Below are 19,370 nucleotides of genomic sequence, written 5' to 3'. Positions count from 1 at the left end.
GTAAAAATCATTTGGATTATTCTTTGGTTTTATAGGTCATTGTGAATTTCTATGTTTTGTTTCCACTGTTGTTTAATTTTTTTTATTGTGATTGATTGCTTTTCTTTTCAATTGCAAAAAAGTGTGATGGCGTCTTGTTCACCCTGTTGTGATTACTCCAGTGACATGTTACTGTTCTGCTCTGAAGAAACTATTGTCAGAAGACTCCTGCATTTCCTTCAGCTGGCATGCATGCCTTTGGACTCATGAACAGAGTTCTTTGGATTGTGGCTTAATGATTGATTTTTATGAATATGGATCTGATTTTAGCATGATCTTTTTTGTGAATGCTAGCAGTGTTTTGCATTTTTTCCCGCATTTTTAACAATTTCTCTTTCCACCGCCAACCCCTCTGCCTTATGATTTTATTGGTAAGCAAAGAACTGCTATTTTAATTTGTCGTCACCATTTATGTATATTTTGGAAGGTATGAGACCCATAAGCACAATGATCATTTCTATTCATTTGAAACTTCAACAGAGTAGTATCTGCATGCTTTATGAAGTTGCTTGTATGGGAGCCCATGGGATGCCAGAAATGAACATTTCCTTGCTGCCATGGGCTGATGATACTGCTGCTATTAGAGAAAGGTTAGCTGTGGCACCAAGTCACATCAGTTTCACAAAAAAAGGCAATTTGTAGCTTAGTTTAGAAGTATGACTTTTATTTAGAGTTATAAAAGAAAAGCTTGCATTCATAAGGCATTCATTCTGTTGTAAATGTTCAATATATTTATTTGAGAGCAAGGGCCTGGGATTGTAAACAGGTATGGTTATGTATCTGTGTGTGTGTGTGTGTGTGTGGTAATACCCTCATTGGGTCTGACTCTGAGCATCATGATCTTTGTTCATTTCTTTGTGTGCTCATTCTGTTTTCACTTGTTTATGTTTAATATTATGGTATCCAGTTGCTTCCAGTAGCAGTTTGTTGAGCTTTTGGCCTGTATTCCTAACTGCAGATTTCAGTCATTGGCCTCTCCATCTTCCACATATTTTGGGGCAATGGAAGTTGCCAGGAGCAACAGTTGACCTGGCTGTGTTGTTGCCTGTGAAAACAACCTGCATGGTGACTTATTAAGGTATTGGTGAGAAACCTTTGGCTCAGGTTCCAAAATACGTTTATTCTTCACACATTGTATTTCTGTAAATGCTTCTCTTTCCCCATAAGCCAAATTAGTGGTTTGTTTTTTCATGAAAATGTTTAAATTATGTCCAGTTCAGCCCTATGTAACAGTTACATTTGGTAGGAATAACAGTTCATGTAGGAAATAGGGCTTAATTGAAAACTGACTTAGAAAGCTATAAGGAATTAGGTAATTGCATAAAGGAAGAGAGATCATTTCTCTTCACCTTAGTCACAAGTTCTTGTGAAACAGGTAACTAAATATTGGGTTTATATAGGCAAAACATGGAAGCATTTCTTCCCCCAGTTCTTTTGGATTTAATTTACCCAGTACAGCAGGCACTAGAATACTCAGTCCTTATATTTCTGCAATTTTGAGTCTTCATAGGTGTCAATCCCAGAGACTCTGTCAAGGAAAAACATTTATGCTTAGCAGTCAAAATAGGCATTTTGCAGTTTAATAACTTCTGAACTTGAATTCATCTGATGTCATTAATTGTGTTGATACTGCATTCTGGATTTTGCCTGAGTACCACTGTCTGTCTTTCTGTTCAGCCAGAGACAGGGCACTGCAGTGTGCAAGCTCTTTAAGGGATGAATTTTGTTTGGCCTTGTCAGTGCTGGATGCTATGTAGTCTACTTCTAGTCTGACTTTAAAAATTAGTACAGATTTTATATAACTGTGTAACTCCTGGAACAATACAGGGAGCCATGGTCCGTTTTCCCCAATTCATAATTTGATTTATTCTTTTTTTTCCCCCAATCTCTCACTTTCCTGATTCTCCAAGGACCAAATACTCCAGTGAGCACTGTCTCCATGGTAAGCCAAAGGCTGCACTCTTCAGCCTCTAACTGTTTTGCAGCTGCCACTGACTTGACAGGCACAAGTAGCCACACTGTGTGCCAAGAACACATGCCCAGGAAGGTGCCAGTAATTATTCAGAAGAAATAAGAAAATTACCAACAACTTTAAGATACTAACCTTGGACACAGATTTTTTTTTAGGGAGTTAGCAGGTCCCACCTGGATAAGTGGGTTTGTAAATCTTGGGAGGTCATTTGCTCCCCATAACAATGTGTGAAAATTGAAGCTAACTAAATATGATTGACTGTTAATACTTTGCTGAAATACATGCTAACAGCTGTTAACTAATGACATGCATTCTGTAAAAAAGTGGTGCCCATGAGCATAGGTTGGAAATGTGAACTGTGGTGACTGGGTTCAGCTTTCCAATGCAGCATTATCAGTGGGCCTTTAAAGATACTTTGTGAGTATATATTAGCTTTCACTTTTGTTATTAAATTATAGCAGTTCTATTATAGAGAGCAAGTTTGCCTTGATTTTGTTTAAAATGACTTCTGCTCAGCACCCAGGAGATAAAATTGACATATTTTTATAATATAAGCATACTTTTTTTGTACATTGTGTTCATTCTTGAATAAAGTAAGTAAGTTCAGTGTTGGCTTGTAGATAATAAAAAGAAAGTATTTGATTTTGTTTCAATAAATGTTTTTCAATCCTGGTTTGGTTAATTCCTTTCTTTCAAGGAGGAGATATCACCTTTTTAGCCTTTCTTAGATTTTTGAGTTATATGTTTTGAAAATTTCTAAACTTGTAATGTCACCTTATAATTAATAAATGCCTAGACAGAATGAACCTAAAAAGAAGTCCTACTTCCAAACAAACATTTAAAAGTAGGAAGAAACGAAAAATATAAATACCCCAATTATTTTTTTAACAAAGGTATCCAACCCCAAGTCATTCAATTTTCCTTGCTGAAGCAATTTGTCCTCACAGTGTATGTAGGATTTAAATAAAAGTAAGAATTCTGTTCCTCAGTCAGTCATAGAATATGTCCATCATCACAGAATGTGATGGGCAGTTTGCTCTCCAGGGAACATTTGAAAATGTCTGGAGATATTTTTGGTGTCAGTCAGTCAGAAACTAAGGAAGGGGTGCTGTTAACACCCCTGGGAGGCCACTAAATATCAGCCCTCACAAGAGAGAGATGTCACAGTGCCACAGCTGGGAAACACCACTGATTTAGAACAAAGATCTATGTACTCACCAGATCCTGTTTGTTTGTTAGAGCATCTTTCTTTCTTTAATGCATTGGTCAGGTACTAATAGGTCAGTTAGGTTTGGCTGTATCATGAGAATTGCCACACAGTATTCTAAAATAGAAAAATTAATGAGAAAAGTATCAGGAAACAACAATATCTCAAAAAGTTTCCATAACCTTTGTCCTCAGCTCATGGCCAAGGGCTCTAAAGGGAAATTGGGTTAAGACGAAAGTATGTGAAGAAACTCATGTTGTATATTAATTAGGAGCCCTATTTCAAGTATATGTTTTTAAAGGCTATGTGTAAAATGCACAAAAAAGTAGGACAAATCTATTAAAGTGTCAGAGACATAGACTGGAATTTGCTAAAATTGTGAAAACGCAAAAGTTTACAAAATTCATATATACCCTGTGCTTAAAAGATACTTTCAGCAGACTAGTAAGAAAGCAATTGAAATTTTTTACCTTCAGCTTACTACTGTCTTCCATCTAGACTGGTCCAATAAGAGAACTTAACTTACTTAAACCATTAAATGACTCATGCTAATCTTTTAATATTTTAGCACCTAAACTTTGAATATTCAGGATGTTTCTGAGATGAGGGTTTTGTTGTGGGTGTTTTAAACGCTTTTTACCAGATACAAGCAGCCTCTGGACTCCTTTTGACCCTACCCTTTTATCCTCTCAATTGCATCATCTTGATAGTGTTCTAGCTGATCTGCCTTTGATGGCCAAAAGAAAAAAAAAGATAATTCCAGAGTAAGAAGATCCAAATGTTTGATCTGGGACTTCACAATTACTACAAGAGTGGTGATTTTGGTACCAAAGAAAGGATGATTTTAGTCTCAAGATAAGAGCAAGAGAGTAAAAACAGTGTCAATTCTAACCCCAAATTTTCTCCTCTGTAAATCCAAGCTCCAGAGTTGTTAACAACTAGAGCATTTACTCCTCACTAAATCTCCTCTGTTCACCAGCTTTAGATAGGTGAATACACTGAATTCCTAGGCACTGCTTTTTACTTTTATTTTTGCTCCTTTACAGAAGCAGCAAGTAAGATACTTCTTTCAAAATCTTCAGAGCTTGACCTAGTTAGTTACCTTTTTCTTTTTAAATTTATTTTTGGCTGTGTTGGGTCTTCATTGCTGGGCGCAGGCTTTCTCTAGTTGCAGTGAGCAGGGGCTACTCTTCATTGCAGTGCACGGGCTTCTTATCACAGTGGCTTCTCTTATCACAGAGCATGGGCTTTAGGTGCACAGGCTTCAGTAGTTGTAGCATGCAGTCTCAGTAGTTGTAGCTCACGGGCTCTAGAGCACAGGCTCAGTAGTTGTGGTGCACAGGCTTAGTTGCTCTGCAGCATGTGGGATCTTCCTGGACCAGGGCTCAAACCTGTGTCCCCTGCACTGGCAGGCGGATTCTTAACCACTGCACCACCAGGGAAGCCACTAGTTACCTTTTTCTTAATGTTCCTAATTGAAGCCATCTAAACACATCCGTCTTTTAAAGATCTGTGTGCCAGAAATCTCTGGCATTCCTATACACTAATGATGAAAAATCTGGAAGTGAAATTAAGAAACACTCCCATTTACCATTGCAACAAAAAGAATAAAATATCTAGGAATAAACCTACCTAAGGAGACAAAAGACCTGTATGCAGAAAATTATAAGACACTGAGGAAAGAAATTAAAGATGATACAAATAGATGGAGAGATATACCATGTTCTTGGATTGGAAGAATCAACACTGTGAAAATGACTCTACTACCCAAAGCAATCTACAGATTCAATGGAATCCCTATCAAACTACCACTGGCATTTTTCATAGAACTAGAACAAAAAATTGCACAATTTGTATGGAAACACAAAAGACCCCGAATAGCCAAAGCAATCTTGAGAACGAAAAATGGAACAGGAGGAATCGGGCCCCCTGACTTCAGACTATACTACAAAGCTACAGTAATCAAGACAGTATGGTACTGGCACAAAAACAGAAATATAGATCAATGGAACAGGACAGAAAGCCCAGAGATAAACCCACGCACCTATGGTCACCTTATCTTTGATAAAGGAGGCAAGAATATACAGTGGAGAAAAGACAGCCTCTTCAATAAGTGGTGCTGGGAAAACTGGACAGATACATGTAAAAGTATGAAATTAGAACACTCCCTAACACCATACACAAAAATAAACTCAAAATGGATTAAAGACCTAAATGTAAGGGACCTAAATGTAAGGCCAGACACTATCGAACTCTTAGAGGAAAACATAGGCAGAACACTCTATGACATAAATCACAGCAAGATCCTTTTTGACCCACCTCCTAGAGAAATGGAAATAAAAATAAACAAATGGGACCTAATGAAACTTCAAAGCTTTTGCACAGCAAAGGAAACCATAAACAAGACCAAAAGACAACCCTCAGAATGGGAGAAAATATTTGCAAATGAAGCAACTGACAAAGGATTAATCTCCAAAATTTACAAGCAGCTCATGCAGCTCAATATCAAAAAAAAACAACCCAATCCAAAAATGGGCAGAAGACCTAAATAGACATTTCTCCAAAGAAGATATACAGATTGCCAAGAAACACATGAAAGAATGCTCAACATCATTAATCATTAGAGAAATGCAAATCAAAACTACAATGAGATACCATCTCACACCGGTCAGAATGGCCATCATCAAAAAATCTACAAACAATAAATGCTGGAGAGGGTGTGGAGAAAAGGGAACCCTCTTGCACTGTTGGTGGGAATGTAAATTGATACAGCCACTATGGAGAACAGTATGGAGGTTCCTTAAAAAACTAAAAATAGAATTACCATATGACCCAGCAATCCCACTACTGGACATATACCCTGAGAAAACCATAATTCAAAAAGAGACATGTACCACAATGTTCATTGCAGCTCTATTTACAATAGGCAGGACATGGAAGCAACCTACGTGTCCATCAACAGATGAATGGATAAAGAAGATGTGGCACATATATACAATGGAATATTACTCAGCCATAAAAAGGAATGAAATTGAGTTATTTGGAGTGAGGTGGATGGACCTAGAGTCTGTCATATAGAGTGAAGTAAGTCAGAAAGGGAAAAATACCGTATGCTACCACATATATATGGAATCTAAGGGAAAAAAAAGGTCATGAAGAACCTAGGGGCAAGACGGGAATAAAGACACAGACCTACTAGAGAATGGACTTGAGGATACGGGGAGGGGGAAGGGTAAGCTGTGACAAAGTGAGAGAGTGGCATGGACGTATATATACACTACCAAACGTAAAATAGATAGCTAGTGGGAAGCAGCCGCATAGCACAGGGAGATCAGCTCGGTGCTTTGTGTCCCTCTAGAGGGGTGGGATAGGGAGGGTGGGAGGGAGGGAGACGCAAGATGGAAGAGATATGGGAACATATGTATATGTATAACTGATTCACTTTGTTATAAAGCAGAAACTAACACCAGTGTAAAGCAATTATACTCCAATAAAGATGTTTAAAAAAAAAATCTGTGTGCCTTCAAAATGTCTGAGCTGACTGAATCCTTTACCCTGGACTCTAGCTCTGTGCTTTGAGCTCCCCAGGGCCTGTCCACCTCTGATGAGGTGCATGGACCACCTTGTTGGCTGCAGCATGTTCAGGCAGTGTCAGGAAACACTGTTTTTAAAGAAAACCAGAAACAACACCCAAAATATTTTACTTTTCAGAAATAGTGAAAAGAAGCTTAGTCTGTTAGGGATGTTATGACAAAATACCCCAGATTTGGGTGGCTTATAAACAACAGAAAGTTACTTCCCACAGTTCTGGAGGCTTAAAGTCTGAGATCAGGGTGCCAGCAACAGTTAGGTGAGGGCCCTCTGCCAGATGCAGATTTTTCATATCTTCACCTGGTGGGAGGGCTGGGGAGCTCTCTGGAGTCTCCTGTATCCAGCACTAATCCCATTCTTGAGTTACACCCTTGTGACTGAAGCACTTCCCAAAGGCTGCACCTTGTAATACCATCACCTTTGGGAGTTAGAATTTCAGCATGAACTCCACGGGGCACACTACCATTCAGAACATAGCACAAAAGGTACAGGGAGCAAGTGGCTGTAGACATCCTAAATTTGAGGGGAAAAATGGGAATATAAACACAAGGGGCTCAACAACTCAAAGTGGGATACATCCAGAGAGGCCTACACCAAGATTTAATCAAACCATCAAAAGTCAAAAACAATCTTAAAAGCACCAAGAGGAAAGCAATACAAAAATCCTCAACAAAATAATAGCAAACAATTCAACAGCACATTAAAAGAATTATACATGATGACAAAAGGATTACACATGATGACCAAGTGGAATTTATTCCAGGAGTGCAAGAATGGGTCAATATAATAAGGTCAATCAATGTAATATACCACATTTGCAGAGTGACAGTGAATAAAAACCCATTTGATCCCATCTCAATGTGACAAAACTCAATACCCTTTTACAATAAAAACACTCAACAACCTAGGAATAGAAGGAAACAAAATGAAGACCATATATGAAAAGCCCACAGGTGGTATTCATATTCAGTGATGAAAGACTGAAAGCTTTTCTTTAAGGTCAGGAACAAGACACAGATGTCTGCTTTTACCACTTTGACTAAACAAAGTAACTGGAGGTCCTAGCCAGAGCAGTTAAACAAGAAAAAGAATTAAAAGGCAGTTACCTTGCTTCACACACAACATGATCTGATATGTAGAAAGCCCTTAAGATTACAGCTCTAACACCTGTTAGAACAAATAAATTATCAAAGTGGCAAGATACAAAATCAACACAAAAATCAGTTATGTTTCTGTACACTAACAATGAACAATCCGAAAAGGAAATTAAGAAAATGACTCCATTTACAATAGAATCAAGAAGAATAAAACACTTAGGAATAAATTTAACCAAGGAGGCAAAAGACTTCTGTGCTGAAAACTACAGAACATTAGTGAAAGAAAGAAGACACAAAAGACATCCTCTGTTTATGGATTGAAAGACTTAATATTGTTAAGATGTCAGTAGTATCCAAAATGATCTACAGATTTAATGTACTCTATCAAAATCCCAGTGGCATTTTTTTCAGAAATAGAAAAATCCATCCTAACATTCATATGGAATCTCAAGGGACTCTGAAGAGTCAAAATAATGTTGAAAAAGAAAAAGTTGCAGGTACCATACTTGATTTTAAAGCAATATAAATCTACAGTAATTAAAACAGGTTAGTACTGTCATAAAGAGACATATAGACCACTAAAATAGGAAGCCCAGAAATAAACTTTCCTATGTCTGGTCAAATGACTTTCAACAAGGATGCTAAGACCACTCAATGGATGAAAGCCAGTCTTTTGAACAAACAGTGCTGGGAAAATTGGATATCCACATACAAAAGAATAAAGATGAACCATGTCATAGTATGTTTAGGCTACTACAACAAAATACCACAGACTGGGTATCTTATAAACAACAGAAATTTATTTCTTATAATTCTGGAGGCTGGGAAGTAGAAGATCAAGGTGCCAGCATGGTTGCCTTCTGGTGAGGGCCCTACTTCCTAGCTCATAGCCAGTGCCACCTTGCTGTGTCCTCACATGGTGCAAGAGGCAAGAGATATCTCTGGAGCCTCTTTTATAAGAGCACCAATTCCATTCAGGGCAGAGCCTCCATGACTTAAGCACTTTCCAAAGGCTAACCTACTAACACCATCACATAGGGCATTAGGATTTCAACATATTAATTTTGGGGGAACACAGGCATTCAGACTAGCAGACCATTACTTTAAACGATATACAAAAATTGGATCAAAGACATAAACATAAGACCTAAAACTATGAAACTCTTAGAAGAAAACACAGGGGAAAAGCTTCATGACAGTGCATATGGCAATGATTTTTTTGGATAAGACACCAAAAGCACAGGCAACAAAACTAAACAGAAAAACTGGACTACTTCAAAATTAAAAACTTGTGTGCATCAAAAAAATACAATCAACAGAATAAAAAGGAAACCTATAGAATGGCAGAACATTATTTACAAATCCTATATCTGATAAAGGGTTATATCCAGCATATACAAAGAACACCTACCACTCAATTACAGAGAACAAACAGCTCAATTAAAAAGTGGGCAAAGGACTTGAATAGACATTTCTCCAAAGAAGATAGACAAATGGCCAATAAGCAGATAAAAAGATGCTTAACATCACTAATCATGAGGGAAATGCAAATCAAAACCATAATGAGATAGCATCTCATAATAAGATGGCTTTGGTAAAAACAAAACAAAATAATGTGTTAGGACATGGAGAAATTGGAACCCTGTGCATGGAGGGTCCTCAAAAAATTCAAAATACTACCATATGATCTTACTTTTGGGTATATATCGAAAAGAATTGAGAGCAGAGTTTCAAAGAGATATTTGTACACTCATGATTACAGCAACATTATTCACAACAGCCAAGGTGTAGAGGTAACTCGTGTTCATCGACAGCTGAATGGAAAAATAAAATGCAGTATATACTTAACAATGGAATATTATTCAGCCTTAAAAAAGAAATTCTGACACATCCAACAATGTGAATGAACTTTGAGGATGTGATGCTGAGATAGGCTGGGACCTGGGATCCTCTACTGGAGTGCCTGCACCTGGACAAACATCTCCTTGAGCAGAAGGATACAAAGAAACTAGAAGTGACTAAAAATAACTGCACGCATGAGCAGTTGGGGCATCATGACCACCATACGAGCTTTGTGGGGAGGCAGTAGTGAGCAAGTCCGCCATTTTGGGGGTGCTGGGAGCAAAAGCACGATACTGCACACGATCCCTGCACATGGCACCACCAAGGGGATGGACAGACCACCTAAGCTCTGCCTCCTGCCCAACCCATGGACCTGCCCCTGTTATCCCATTTAAGGATCCAAACATTTCTTCCTGGGGAGCGGGCAAGGATGTCTGTTTCTTGCTTTGACTCCCTCGTGCTGCAGCGTGAGCCCCAGTAATGCCTCGCCTGAAATTCTCTGGCCTCTTATGAATCTCTATTGATTAGTCCAAGGGCCTGGGTCGGTAACAGTTCCACTTCTGTGAGGTGTATCGGGTGGTCAAATTCTTAGAAAGTCAAAGAACAGATTAGGTGAACTTGATCAAAGGCAACAGCAGAGTGGGAAAATAAAGAGAAGGGAAACATTAAGAAAAGTATGACATTTACATTCTAATCAAGTGTCCACTGAGAACTGCCTCCAAGTAGTCTTGGACATACAGCTGAGAAATGCAAATCAACCACCTGATATCCTTTTCTCTATTCCTCCTAAGTGCAAACTTGGGATAAACTCTAATTGAGACCACTTGTGCCCAACATGCTGTGCCACCAGAAATGATGCTTTCAGGATTGACATCTTATTAAAAAGGTTCATGGGAACATGACCATCACAAGAACCAAAGACCCCAAAAGAGGCCATGTCAGCAACTGCCCAGTACCTCAGGACTAAGGTGCATTTGTTCCCGTAGGCAGCAGGAGTTCCACGCAGGCTGTAAAAGCCATTACACACGAGGTCTTTCTTTGCTAGATGCCACTAGTAAGGTGATGCCTAATGCTTTATACAGAGCACCCTCACTGTGCCTGGCACACAGCAGGGACTTAAGGGATAAACGCATCATGCATATCTATGTAAAAACCATTTGATGTTTTCCATTAAAGCCTCATACCAGGGACTTCCCTGGTGGTGCAGTGGTTAAGAATCCGCCTGCCAATGCAGGCGACACGGGTTCGAGCCCTGGCCCGGGAAGATCCCACATGCCGCGGAGCAACTAAGCCTGTGAGCCACAACTACTGAGCCCGCGTGCTGCAACTAATGAAGCCCACACACCTAGAACCCGTGCTCGGCAACAAGAGAAGCCACCGCAATGAGAGCCCGTGCACCGCATCGAAGCGTAGCCCCCACTCGCCGCAACTAGAGAAAGCCCGTGCGCAGCAACGAAGATGCAAAGCAGCCAAAAATAAATAAATATAAATAAATGTATAAGATAAAAATACAAATAAATAAAAAAAAAAAAAAAAAAAAGCCTCATACCACACACAGGATCGGACATAGATGTTGACCTAGTGTCCCATGTGAAAAACACCATGTGCAAAAAAAACTCTGTGACGTGGACGTGGGCCTTTCCTAGCGTGCTGGCACTAAGGAAGGGGAGACCCCAGTGCAGCCCAGCCAGTTACTCTAGGAAATCAGTGAGTGGCAAACACAATGTGTTCTAGTATTAGACAGACCTTCTTGACTTGGATTTTAGAATGCAGGCTGTACTTTCTCTTCCCTGATTCTGGCACCCTCCTTTCTCTGCTCGGTAGTGGGGACCTCTGTGGAGAGCTCTCTCCTGCCTCGCAGTCTCTGCAGCTCTCAGGTACAATGAACAACCAGAGAACAGCAGGTATGTCAGTCTAGCTCAATGACACCCTTGGTGGTTCATAAAATGAAGTACTTACAAGGACTGTACAGAGAAAATCAGCAGCATAGGCTTCTGGTGAAATAGGTGGTAAAAGTACTAACAAAAGTATGATCTCTATTTTCTTTCCAATGTTAAGAAACACAGAAAGTGGAACTTCCAGTACAGGTTCAATTATTGGCTTATTCATTAGACTTTGGTTCCAGATTGCCAAAACACTGCAGGCCTTGCCTCGTGGGAGGGAGGAGGGCCTGGCTGTGGGGCTACGTGAGAAGACGGGACACCAGAGGGAGAAGGTGAGGAGACATTTAGTAAACACCAGTCACCTGCTAGGCGTGCGCTTGGCTCATTCCCAAAAACATCCTATTTAATAAGAGCTTTGGGGCTTCCCTGGTGCGCAGTGGTTGAGAATTTGCCTGCCAATGCAGGGGACACGGGTTCGAGCCCTGGTCTGGGAAGATACCACGTGCCACGGAAGAGCTGGGCCCGTGAGCCACAACAATTAAGCCTGCGCAGCTGGAGCCTGTGCTCCGCAACAAGAGAGGCCGCGACAGTGAAAGGCCCGTGCACCGCGATGAAGAGTGGCCCCCGCTTGCCACAACTAGAGAAAGCCCTCACACAGAAATGAAGACCCAACACAGCCAAAAATAAATTAATTAATTAATTAATTTAAAAAAAAATAAGAGCTTTTACTCTCCCAATGTCATAGATGATGGGACAGATGATTAGAGAGGGTAAATAACCTGCTCAAGGTCAAACAGCCAATAACTGGGCATAGTAGTCTTACGGTTTATGATGAATGTCATGGGGTCATACAGGAGCTGGCCTTGACCTACATGCTAGGAATTCCAAGGAATGCCTCACACTGGCCTGCGTGCAGTCACGTACACACGTACACACATGTGTATGAGGCGACTTGTAGTCCCACCCAAACCCCATGGATTGGGAAAGGAATAGTTGCCTTTAAAAAGGGAATGGGGGAATTCCCTGGTGGCGCAGTGGTTAAGAATCCGCCTGCCAATGCAGGGGACAGGGGTTCGAGCCCTGGTCCGGGAAGATCCCACATGCCGCAGAGCAACTAAGCCCGTGAACCACAACTACTGAGCCTGCGTGCCGCAACTAGTGAAGCCCACGGGCCTAGAGCCTGTGCTCCGCAACAAGAGAAGCCACCGCAATGAGAAGCCTGTGCACCGCAATGACGAAGAGTAGCCCCCGCTCGCCGGAACTAGAGAAAGCCTGCGCACAGCAACGAAGACCAAACGCAGCCAAAAATAAAATATAAAATAAATAAATAAATTTATTTTAAAAAATAAATAAAAAATAAAAAGGGAATGAGGAGTTGTTGCAAGACAAGGAAAGGCAGGAAGGCTTGTAGGGCAAAATGCAGGAGTGGGGTTAAGAACAGGGGTTAAGTCCGCATCCTTCAGCTGCTTGCCAGTGCCTATCTCAAAGGAGACGAGGTTTACAGATGAGAAGAAAGACAAAGGGCAGAAAAGAGAGGATTCTAAGCCACTCTGCTGGACTTCGGGCTCTCCTTTGCTGTCACCTGAATGGAGAGAGAATACCTGGCTCTGAAGCCTCAAACCTTCTGCTCCTCAGAAGCCCAGACCCAACACTGCATTCCAGACCCTGGAGACCTAGGAAGACGCCATACTCTTTAAGCCAAAAGGTGTCGGCAGGACAGGGTTCAGGATGACCCAACACAAAATATTTTTTTAATTGGAAAATTAAAAATACTGAAAAGAAAATAAGCAGTAACCCAGAATGCCAGGAACAGCCTAGCAGCAGAACCTACCCTGAGGTCCAGGCTGCAGTGGGCTTGCGGGCTTTGGGGAGGTCAGAAGCCAGAAAGGAGGTTCAGTGTTCAGCTCCAAGCAGTGAGTCCACACAGGATTCCCAACCTCCTGCCGTCCTGAGCACCTGGGTCCCCAGCAGATCTCCAGACCACGACCCAACACCTGTCCCCTGCATGCGCTTCCTGGAACAGAAAGAGTTCTTTGGTCCATCTTGTTTATTTCTCTGCCTCTCAAAGGAAGCCATGAGCTCAAATAGGATTTAAATATCTAACCTTGGTGATGACAGAAAAATAACTGCTTTCAAGTTTGTTAGCTCCTCAGCATGGTGAAGCCCCAGGGTTGTAGTGAAATGAGTGCTTGACAAGCTGGAGTTAAAACCTAAGGGTAAGTTTCCCTGTGAGTTTTTGCCCTTGGTGCAAATCTCAGTGCTGACTAGCCACTTGATCTCTAGTGCCCTAGGGGATTTTATGGGTGAGACGCAGGAGGAGAGAGCATTTGGAGTTTGGGTTTATTAGGTATGTGCAACTGCCCTCAACATACTTCTGGTCTCAAAGGAGTTGAAACCTTCTATTACTGCCTATGAGTTTCCCTCTCCCTCTCTAGCTGCAGCCACCACAACTATTTCATTTGTTAATCTTTCTTGGGTTAGATTTTTGCTGGGCATTTAAAAAAACCTGTGGTAAAATATACAAACATAAATTTACCATTGGAACCATTTTTGAGTGCACATTTCATTAGTGTTACATACATTTACATTATTGTGCAACCAACTTCCGGAACATTTTCATCTTGCAAAACACTGAACAACTCCCCATTTTTCTCTCCCCAGCCTTTGGCAATAACAGTTCTATTTTCTGTGTCTATGTATGTGACTACTCTAGACACCTCACACAAGCAGAATCATAGCAGTATTTGCCTTTTTGTTACTGGCTTATTTCACTTAACATAACATCTGTTTTCAAGGTTCATCCATGTTGTAGCATGTATTAGAATTTCCTTCCTTTTTAAAGTTGAATAATATTCCATTTACATATATACCACATTTTATTTATGTATTTATCCATCGATGAACATTTGGGTTGCTTTCACTTCTTGGCTATTGTGAATAATGCATGAGTGTAGAAATCTTTCTTTGAGATTCTGCTCTCAATTCTTTTAGAGGTTGTATCATTATCAACTTTTTCAGGAACCTCCATATTGTTTTCCATCGGGGATGGAACCATTTTACATTCCCACCAAGAGTGCACAGGGTTCCAGTTTCTCCACATCCTTCTCAACATTTGTAATTTTCTAGTTTTTTTTTTTTTTTTTTTTTTTGAGCATAGCCATCTTAATGGTTGTGAGGTATATTGTAGTTTTTTGCATTTCCTTCTTGAGTAGTGATGTTGAGCATCTTTTCATGTGCTTACTGGCCATTTTTCTCTCTTTGAAAAATTTCTATTTGAGGGCTTTGCGCATTTTAAAATTGTGGGTTTTCATTTTGTTGTTGAACAAGAGATCTTTTATTTAACAACTTTAAATAAATCTTTTTGAAGTATTACATATTTCTAATATTATATCATACATATTTCAAGTATGAAAATATAAAATACACACTCTGTTCTCATTAGTGTAGAATGGACTTTGAGGCTCTCTTAATGACAATATTGTCATTATAAACAAATTTAGAAATCAAAATTTAGAGAGAATGAGTGTCTTGTCCAGCATTTGTTCAGTGATAACCCTCAGCGATCCCTGAGCTGCAGCCTGTTGCTGCCTCCAACTGCTCTGTGAGTTCTCTGCCTTTTAGAGTTTTCAGGTTCCTCCCGTCTCAGGTTGTCTTAATCACATTCTTATCACTGTGAATATGCTTCCCTCAAGTTTTCCACTCACAGTTTTAAGTTCTGACTTCCAGTGTGCTTTAGTTTAGGGAACAAGAAAGCTCTGTGTCTCATTAACAAGTCAAGAATATAACTTTAATGTCTTTTCTACATGGAATCATTTTGGTTTTGGAGCATCTTGATTATATTTAGAATAGTTGAGGTTGTACGATAAATGACAATTAGATAAAGGTGTTGGCCAGCCAAGACTATATTAGGCAAAGAAATGAAATTCTAGAAAAGGAGATGAGATGAAGAATCAGGGTAAAAAAACTACTGAGGTATGAAGAGGGAAAAGAGGGAGGGAGGGAGAGAGAGAAAGGCAGTGATAATACAGCTCATAATTACTGAGAAAATTTCTAGGGGGCTGGACATTGCCAGAGGACTGTGCTTGCATTAACTCATTTCATCCTCATAGCCTATGGGATAGGTTATTGTTGTTAACCTGATTTGAGGATGAAAGAACTAAGGCACAGGGAATATACACAGCCTCCCCAAGGTCATACAGCTAACAAACGATATATTAGTTATCTTTTGCTATACAGTAAATTACCACAAATTCAACAGCTTTTAAACTAGCACAGTTTCAGTGCATCAGGAGTCTGAAATTCAGTGGGTCAGCTTGGCTGGGTAGTCAAGGTTTCAACTGAGCTGTGCTTGAATCTGGAGGCTTAACTAGGGAAAAAGCCACTTAAGCTCATTCAGGTTGTTGGCAGAATTCATTAACTTGTAGAACTGAGGGCTCCAGCTTCTTGCTGACTGTTGGTTGAAGAGGTATCTGCATCTCCATGTTCACTGCAGCATTACTGACAAAACTGCCAAGATCTGAAAACAACCTAAGTGTCCGTCGACAGATGAATGCATAAAAACTATGGGGCATGTGCACATGCACATACTTTTCCTGCACGCACACACAGAGTAATATTATTCAGCCTTACAAAAGAAAAAAATCTGCTATTTGTGACAACATGCATGAACCTTATGCTGAGTGAAGTAAGCCAAGCATAGAAAAATATTGCATGATCTCACTTATATGTGGGATCTGGTGGTTGCCAGGGTTTGAGGGGGAAGGGGGAAGAGAAGAGATGTTGGTCAAAGGGTACAAAGATTCAGTTATGTGGGATGAGTAAGTTCTGGAGTGGTATTGTATACCATGGTGACTATAGTTAGTAATACTGTATTGTATACTTGAAATTTGCTAAAAGAGTTGATCTCAAGTGTTCTCACCACACACATAAATTGTAACTATGTGAGGTGATGGATATGTTAATTAGCTTAATTGTGGTAATCATTTCACAATGTATACATGTATCAAATCATCACATTGTATAGTGTACACTATACACTAAATGTTTATGATCCCCGCCCCCAATTCTGTATGTTGAAATCCTAATCTCTGGAGGTGATATTAAAAGGTATGGCCTTTGGAGGTGATTAGGTCATAAGGGTGAAGCCCTCATGAATGGGATTAGTCCCCTTACAAAAGAGGCCCCAGAGAGATCCCTCGCCCCTTCTGTTCTGTGAGGACACACCATTTATGAACCAGGAAAAAAGTTCTCACCAGATGCCAAACCTGCCAGCATCTTGATCTTGGACTTCTCAGCCTTCAGAACTGTGACAAAGAAATTTGTTGTTTATAAGCCACCCAGTCTATGGCATTTTGTTACACCAGCCCAAATGGACTAAGACATACATCTAAAATATACACAGGGACTTCCCTGGTGGTCCAGTGGTTAAGACTGCGCCTTCCAATGCAGGGGACACAGGTTCAATCCCTGGTCGGGGAACTAAGATCCCACATGCCACGGGGCAACTAAGCCCACGTGCTCTAGAGCCTGTGCACCACAACTAGAGAGCCTGCGTGCCGCAATTACTGAGCCTGCATGCTCTGGAGCACGGGTGCCGCAATTAGAGAGCCTGCGCACCACAACTAGAGAGCCCCACAACTAAAGAGAAGCCCGCGTGCCGCAACTATTGAGCCCACACGTTCTGGAGCCCGCGTGCAGCAACTACTGAGCCCACACACTTTGGAGCACACACACCACAACTAGAGAGAAGCCGTGCACCACAATGAAGAGCTGGCATGCCTCAGCTAAGACCTGATGCAGCCAAATTATTAAATAAACACATTTAAAAAAAAAATGTAGTCACTGCTAGAGATAACCCCTGTACACATCTGGTTGAGAAAGAAAGGGGATTAAATAAACAAACAAATAAATAAAAAAATAAAACATACACAATTTTCATTTGCCAAGTATATAACTCAGTAAAGCAAGAGAGGGACTTACCTGGTGGCGCAGTGGTTAAGAATCTGCCTGCCAATGCAGGGGACACGGGTTCAACCCCTGGTCCAGGAAGATCCCACATGCTGCGGAGCAACTAAGCCTATGTGCCACAACTACTGAGCCTGCGCTCTAGAGCCCGTGAGCCACAACTATTGAGCCCATGTGCCACAACTACTGAAGCCCGCGCGCCTAGAGACCATGCTCTGCAACAAGAGAAGCCACCACAATGAGAAGCCCACGCACCGCAACCAAGAGTAGCCCCTGCTTGCTGCAACTAGAGAAAGCCCGCGCGCAGCAACGAAGACCCAATGCAGCCAAATTAATTAGTTAATTAATTAATTAAAAAAATAAAGCAAGAGAAAAAAATAAACAAAAAATACTTAAAACACTTAAAAATAAATCTTATATGAGAAATATGAAAGCCCTTAAACATACAACAATGAAACAGTGAGAGCAACAGAAAATCGAAATAAATGGAGGCATATACTGGGTTCACAGATAGGGAGACTAAATTTTATGAAGGTGTTAATTTTCTTCAAGTTGGTAAGAAAATCCCATTCAAAACCACACTTGTTTCTGTGTGCGTGTGTGTTTGTTATATGTGCATATAAATTGATAAGCTGGTTGTAAAACTCATTTGGAAATGCAATGATACAAGAATAGTTAACATGTTCTTGAAAAAGAACAGTGTCAAAAAACTTTCTCTACCAGATATTAGCATGTATTGTAATAAGAGAGTAATTAAGACAATGTGGTATTGGGGAATGGAAGAACAAATAGGCTGATAAAAGAGAACACAGACCCCAGATACACTTATATACATACGGACAGTTGATATCACTGAAGTGTGAAGTGCAGTGGAAAAACGACTTATCTTTTCAATAAATGGTGCAGGAACAATCTGCAGATCTGAGAATAAAACCTGATGTCTACCTCACACTATACACAAAAACCTATTCCAGATATACTTCAGAGCTAAATTTAAAAGGCAAAACATCCAAGTATCTAAAAGATAACACAAATATGTTGTTGTACACAAAGACTTCTTAAATCACAAACAAAGCACTAACCATAAAGGAAAAGAATAAATTTCTCTAGTTCAAAATTAAGAACTTCCCTTCATCAAGAGACACCACTAAGGCTATGACAAAGCAAGCCACAGAGGGAGAGAGGATATCTGCCATAGATATAACAGATGGAGGAGTCATATCTAGAATATATACATATAAAGAATATTTACAAATTGATAAGAAAAAATAAACTCAAAAACATTTCATAACAGTGCAAATTCAATGGCTCATACAAATATGAAAAGCTCAACCCCATTAACAATAAGGGAAATGAAAACCAAAACCACAGAAAAACACCATTACATACCCATCAAAATGGTCAAAGTTAGGAAGATCAAAAATACCAAGTAATCAGAAAGGATGAGCAGCTGCCAGGAGTCTTTGGAGTATGTTGTTCAGTGTAGACTGTAGAAGTTTAATTGGCTCTTATATATATTACCTGCTTTCCATTCCTGTTCAGAGTTGGGCCATTTGTATTTTCTGGAAGATTTCCTTTGGGAGCCCTGGAAAAAAACACCACCCATCAAGTATTCCAAATCCTACGCCCAGATGTACAAACACTATATTAGGAAATAGCTGTATCCACACTGACCATTATCATCTGAAGATTATCCAAATAGAATTTGTCTAAAATTCCATATTTTCTGGTTGGAAATGCTTCCATTTCATTACCTCTGTGAAGGAGGAGTCTTC

At 40.2% G+C, this 19,370-nt stretch overlaps 2 protein-coding genes across 4 annotated transcripts in view; one reads left to right on the top strand and one right to left on the bottom strand.

The window, feature by feature from the left end:
- Positions 1 to 2,683, top strand: part of CDC42SE2 (CDC42 small effector 2) — a 53,533-nt gene extending 50,850 nt beyond the window's left edge. The window contains exon 4 of one of the 2 annotated variants that reach the window (XM_082457953.1): positions 998 to 2,683. The gene's annotated coding sequence lies outside the window, so the exon portion shown is untranslated. Of the gene's footprint in view, positions 1 to 122 lie in introns of both variants that reach the window. The other variant, XM_082457952.1, reaches the window with a different exon arrangement.
- Positions 997 to 19,201, bottom strand: LOC309658863 (uncharacterized protein; the record flags this gene model as incomplete). Of its 2 annotated transcripts, none has more annotated exons than XM_082457941.1 (4): positions 997 to 3,335; positions 13,463 to 13,645; positions 16,884 to 16,934; positions 19,117 to 19,201. In XM_082457941.1, 4 exons carry the CDS (start codon positions 19,199 to 19,201, stop codon positions 3,247 to 3,249), a joined length of 408 nt encoding a protein of 135 aa, XP_082314067.1. In that variant the 3' UTR covers positions 997 to 3,246. The 2 variants fall into 2 exon arrangements, with proteins under 2 accessions (XP_082314067.1, XP_082314068.1); XM_082457942.1 differs by lacking the exon at positions 19,117 to 19,201 and adding an exon at positions 18,985 to 19,107.
- Positions 19,202 to 19,370: the final 169 nt, after the last annotated feature.

This window comes from Balaenoptera physalus (assembly GCF_965194825.1).
Source record: "Balaenoptera physalus genome assembly, chromosome: 3".
NCBI lineage: Eukaryota > Metazoa > Chordata > Mammalia > Artiodactyla > Balaenopteridae > Balaenoptera > Balaenoptera physalus.
The sequence above is the reverse complement of the archived record's forward strand: the minus strand, read 5'-3'. Positions and strand labels throughout refer to the sequence as shown.